The sequence below is a fragment of the Anopheles coustani genome, chromosome X, assembly GCF_943734705.1.
Source record: "Anopheles coustani chromosome X, idAnoCousDA_361_x.2, whole genome shotgun sequence".
In the NCBI taxonomy this organism is placed as follows: domain Eukaryota; kingdom Metazoa; phylum Arthropoda; class Insecta; order Diptera; family Culicidae; genus Anopheles; species Anopheles coustani.
In genome coordinates, this window is record NC_071290.1 from 15,498,067 (window position 1) to 15,503,923 (window position 5,857).

Genomic DNA, 5,857 nt, shown 5'->3' on the forward strand with positions numbered 1-5,857 from the left:
CATCTTTTTGTGAATTGCCAGAGTTTTGTGCTTCAGATATACCTGACTAAAATTTCTTCCTTATATGTGTATACTCACAACTGTAAATATCAAATATGTAATTATTGGGACATATTTTTATCGTAAAAGTTAACAATTCAATCTTTTAAAAAAATGGTCAAGGAGTCACACCATCCGACGTAGACCTTCGAAAAGATTTGCCACATCTAGTACAGTAGCATTGGCTTCTGCTTTTGGTGCAGCTTAGAGATGGATAACAAATATGTAACAACTATTGGAATGTGCTTGAGTATGGTGAACAGAAACATGAATAAACGGTGTGTGCAAATCAACCAAACTTCTACTATTAATGCATGAAATACATTCAAACTATATGTAGTTATAACAAACAACAAACTTTTTTGTTGTTATAGGAACATTTCCAACAGGTCAAATAAAATAATTTAGCGGGGCCAAATAAATGAGCTCAACTGAGCGCAACAACTATGTCAAACCCTGTTGCATACCTTCAGGCACTCAATCGTATCAAAACGATAAGTTTAATGTTCGAACCATTGCATACCAGCATAGGCGTACGTTAACGCAAAGTTTTGGAGGTTAGTTTGCAACATCGTTATCAACAGGAGTTTGTAATAACCTCTGTTGGGTATTGACAATTTAGTTTCGATTAAGTCTCACTTCGTGTAAAGTAAAATTTAACATCAAGTTTAATTTTCCCTATAAGATTCTTAAGCGCCTGGAGGTAGGCAACGAGCAAGGCATGGTTGTTGTAATGGGTTGACTTGGCTATTTTTATGGGAAGGCCATAACTGCATTGTGCAGTAAGATAGGTAGATGCAAATAAGTCGGGCATAGCTGATAGCTGCTGCTGAACAATCTGATCTTTTGTAAATTGTACTATATTGTTGACGAAAATGTATGACACAGTAACTGATATGCAATCTGTCGAATTTACTATGATATCAAGTAAACAAGCTTTATTTATACTATTCAATTTTCATAGAGCCTGTAGTATTTAAACCGTTTATTCAAAGTAATTTGGTAAAATAAAAGCTTAAAATAAAGAAAACAGTAGAATACGGGTAAAGAGCCACCGATTGTGTCCTTCACATCATGTGATCCAAAAATTTCAATTAAAACTAATGAAAATGATGTCAATCTAACTGAAAACTCTTAGACAAGTAAAGGAGGAAATTACCTTAGACAACTGTAAGGATCCTTTCGGTCCAGTTTTAGTAAATACAGCATTTGTAATGTGGAATACGGGAATGACAGTGGGTACCGCTGAGGCCAGTTTTATCTGTTTCCAGGATCTTTAGTGACTAACAATAGGATAACTTAGATAGTCGAGCGAAATTGGAAGGATATGGAAAGTTGTATTCTTTAAAACCATTACATCATCAGCTATATAGTGATATAAGTCAGCAGAAGTGATAGAAAGTCATAGAGCTAAGAATTAAATATCATAAAAAAATAAAAATTAAAAATTAAAATACCTCAATTAGATAACATCCTACAAAGGGCCTACAATACTTGGCGTCAAAATGACGTACCTGTTAAAATAAGTTTCTAAAAATAAAAACAAATTTGAAAAATGTACAAGTTTACCTCCATAACAGGTTCGTTTTGGGTTTTTCTTGATACACTAATTGTTTACAGAGAAATTACAACTTAAAGACCGGAGGTACGTCAAATGGAGTTGTTGGTATAAATAGGATAAAATAAATTCACTACTGCACTTAACACCATTTTAAAAATATACCTATGAGGCTTTTTATTTTTAATGGAAAACAAATGTTTGGCCTTAGAGTTTTCAGCAAAATGGAGGAACTGGACCTTCTCCCCGTTTTTATGTGTTGATGCGCCCTGCTTGTGCCAGTGCCAACTCGAGACATTTCCGACGCACAACCTTGCCGGAGGGCGTCAGGGGTAGCGACGGTGTGAAGTAGACACCGCCCCGCAGCCGCTTCCAGTCGGCGACCCGCGCGCGCACGAACTCCTCCACCTGCGTCCCGTCGACGGAATCTCCGGCCGGGCCAGGGGCGCGCATCACCACCGCCGCCGGCAGGTCGCAACCCTCGGCCGGGACGCCCACCACGCAGCAGTCGAGCACACCCGGTACGAGGCGGACGAGCGCCTCCAGCTCGGCGGGCGAAATCTGGAAGCCGGCGTACTTGATGATGTCCTTCTTCCGGTCGACGATGTACAGGTGGCCGTCGGCGTCGAAGTGGCCGATGTCGCCGGTGCGTATCCAGCCGTCCGGGGTGATCGTGTCGGCCGTGGCCTCCGGGTTGCCGTAGTACCCGGCGAACGGGACGCGGACGCGCAGCAAAATCTCACCCTGGCGGCCCGGAGGAAGCGCCGGACCGTCGACATCGGCCACGATCTTCGCCTCGGTTCGGGGTTGGAGTGTGCCGACGCAGTCGTCCCGGTACGACCGGCCGTCGGTGAGGGTCACCAGGCACGACTCCGACATGCCGTACCCGATCTGCAGGGCCGTGTGGGCGGGAAGTTTGGCCCGGAGGGCCCGGTACAGCTCGGTGGAGACGCGCGCACCCCCGCAGAGTAGCAACCGGAGCGCCAAGAGGTCCGCCGTCGACAGCGGAGGCTCCCGCACCAGCAGGTTGGACTGGTAGGGCGAGAAGAACCCGATGGTGACGCGATGACGTTGCAGGAGCTCGAGAGCTAGCGAGGGGTCGAACGGGTCGCGGGTGATGACGCGTGTCCCCTGCGAAACGGTGCCGATGATGAGGGACGCGAACCCGGACAGCCAGTAGAGCGAGCTGAACGCCAACACTCGGTCGCTCGGGCACGACCGCCACAGCGTAGGCAGGTTGGTGATGCAGAACGCGTGCGTATAGCAAACACCCTTCGGGAGACCTGTCGTGCCAGACGAGCACAGGATCACCGCCAGGCTCTTACCGGCATCATCGAGCGTCGGTGCTCTGAAACAATGAAACAACATTGGTCAAAAAGATTGGACATACGAAGAAATAAATAAGGTAAGATGGGGCAAGATGAACCCACAAACCCCCAATACTACTTTCTAACAGTCTGTTTGAGAGAAAAAAAAACTAAAAAATTTCACAAATCGATTATCTACTCTATCTCATTCTCTTCCACTCACAAGACATAAAAAAACAACATTAATTTAAATTTAAAAAAATTGTAGAGGAAAGGGTGGCAAGATGCACCGGCACTATTTTAACCGAATCGACAAACAAATGTAACAGAGAGCTGATATAAATAATCGGTGTGTTACGGATGGAGAATATGAACAACCCCTAGTAGGGAAAAGTAGGGCAAGATAGCCCGGTTTTAAACTCAATTAAGTCATTTAAAAGTATATTAAGCATTATATTAATGTATCTAGTACATTCATTGGGGTCCGCGACAGCCGAGCGGTAGCGCCGGTTAGAAAATCGGCCCATGAGCGCCGGGGCTCACCACCTCGACGGCGTGGGTTCGAATCCCAACCGAGACCGGACCCTCCCCTGTACGAGAGGACTGACTATCCACGTACAACAGGGAAACAAGTCTCGTAAGCCCTTAACGGGGCAGGCATGACCAAGAGGTCGTTACGCCAAGAAGAAGAAGAAGAAGAAGTACATTCTACATGGATTTTACGGAACATCTCATAAAGAAAGTGAGAAAAGAACAATAATATAAAACTATTATTTAAGGTATTGCAATGGTTAAAATTACATTTTTCAATCAACCATGCATTCTTGAAATACCTGTACCTGTTATTTAAAGACCTCCGATATTAAAAACCTCAACATTTTAAATTAAAAACAAAAATGATGCTCCATAAAAACAAGAACAAGTCAACGTTGGGTGCATGGTGCTTTCATAATCACGGTGCATTCTGCCCTACCGTACGTTCTGCCCCATGATTGTCAAACTGAAGAGGTGCAAACTGAAAGTTCTCTCCGAAAATCTTTTTTAACAAAAAGTAGATAGGTTTTAAGCAGGTTTTCATATTTTTCGAACATAAAAAAGATTACTCTTTTACCCAAATTTGAAATTATATTAAGTGAAAGGAGTTTAAGAAATTATTTTTTGTTTTTGCTTTAGAGAGGCAAGTTGCCCCACGTTTCCTTAATTCACCTGTGAGAGATCAATAACCAATGAGGTGGAAGTTTTTCCTCACGTTTGTATCGGTATATTCTGCCCCTAACTTATTGAGGTACTGGACGAATGTCTGCTTGATTGCAAGATGCCCAGATTGTTGTACCGTCCGAGGGCCGCATGATGGTGGAATACGCCTCTGACTCTACATCATCGCCGTGTGGAAAGCTGTATCTCACGTTATTCTCGAAAAGCGTAGCTGAAGCACTACCTAATTCGTGCGAAACCTGCGTATATCGGTTGAAAGTTGAATTCTCTCGGTACACTCGGTATCAGTTTGACGTCTCACTGCCAACTTGTTGGGCACTTCTTTGAGAACTTGCGTACTGTGCACTGGAGTTGACAGACTGGCGCACCTCACCTATTTCTTTCACCTTACTTACACGAACGACTGCTCCGTTCCGGTTGACTCGAGCAACTCGTCCACATGGCGATAGCCGACGCGATGCTCCTCGAACAGGATGTACACTGGATCGATGCCGGCCGTGGCAGCTCCTTCGCGCATCACGTCCAATATGTGGCTCTCGCAGAACACCAGCTGTGGCCTGGTGATAGACAACATGTGGCTAAAGTCCGCCGCGGTGAACGCCGGATCGAGCGTGTTGACGGGAATGCCGAGGGCGAAGCAGGCGAACATCACCGGCGCTGCGTGTTCGCCATTACGCGAGGCCAACGCCGCCATCGTGCCCTGTTGGCCGTAGCCCAGCTGTATTAGACGCTGGGCGATGCACACCGTGCGCCGGTACATCTCCCCACAGGTCACCACCCGGCCACCGTCGATGTCGGCCGAAATCTGGCTCGGATGGTCCGGGTCGGAACGCTCCAGCACGGAGAGCACCAGCTGACCGAGGCTCTGATCGGGGTTGTACATCGCCGATCGGCGCAATCCCGACCAGACGTGCGTAGTCGCATCGTAAAAGCAGCTACCACCTACACGGCTCACTAGACTACTCTCTTCAGCGCTTCCCATGATCCAGTAGATTAAAAGCGATCGCTTCCGTAACAACAACTATCATACACCAGACACTGCAAACGACTGACCCGCTGGCGATGGTACGCTGGCACTAAAGTACCTGTTTTTACCCGCTCTCCACAACCTCTTGCTCGTGAACGGATGACTCCCATCAAGCGATCGAAACGAGTTCTCGGCACAACTGACGAATGGAACTCGGAAGTGCTCCAGCCACACCAAGCCGACAAGCGTATCTGCTGGACGAAGCAGGCATGACAAAACAGCAAACAATCGGATCCCCACTTACCTCTTGCCTGCCTATCTCGACGAGCATCCGAGATGTGCTGGGTCATCGTCCACCCGCTCCTGTTGTTGCTTCCTCGCTCTAATTGATCTAGTTTTATCTTTGTCCGTTGTAAATATGTGTCCTTGGCTAAACTGAGGTACAACCTGCAGCTATACTGCCTCCGATCGCGTGTCTTTCCAGCGCGTGCCTTCACGCTGAGGTCTCCTATGAGATCAGAACTGGTTTCAAAGCCCTTGCTTTGATGGTACAACGCTGGCCTTCAGATAAAGCGTTGGCCAACTTTTAACCAGTTCAGCGGCAACTGGTCTTGCAGCATGCACTCGATCGCTGGTTCAACAGACCAGCCTTTAGCAGACTTGCTATCGCTGCACCCAAGATAATCCATCCAAGATAACAAGCGCATCTCGTTGTGCGAACAACGTCCTCCTATGAACCGGACAGCGTACAAGCGAGCTCTAAGAATCGGG

General features: G+C 46.6%; 1 protein-coding gene across 1 annotated transcript; it reads right to left on the reverse strand.

Moving 5' to 3' along the window:
* Nucleotides 1-1,849: 1,849 nt before the first annotated feature.
* On the reverse strand, nucleotides 1,850-5,101 carry LOC131269352 (uncharacterized). Its single transcript, XM_058271703.1, has 2 exons — nucleotides 4,515-5,101; nucleotides 1,850-2,945 (listed from the first exon to the last, which is right to left on the reverse strand). Exons 1-2 carry the CDS (start codon nucleotides 5,099-5,101, stop codon nucleotides 1,850-1,852), a joined length of 1,683 nt encoding a protein of 560 aa, XP_058127686.1.
* Between the last annotated feature and the right edge of the window lie 756 nt (nucleotides 5,102-5,857).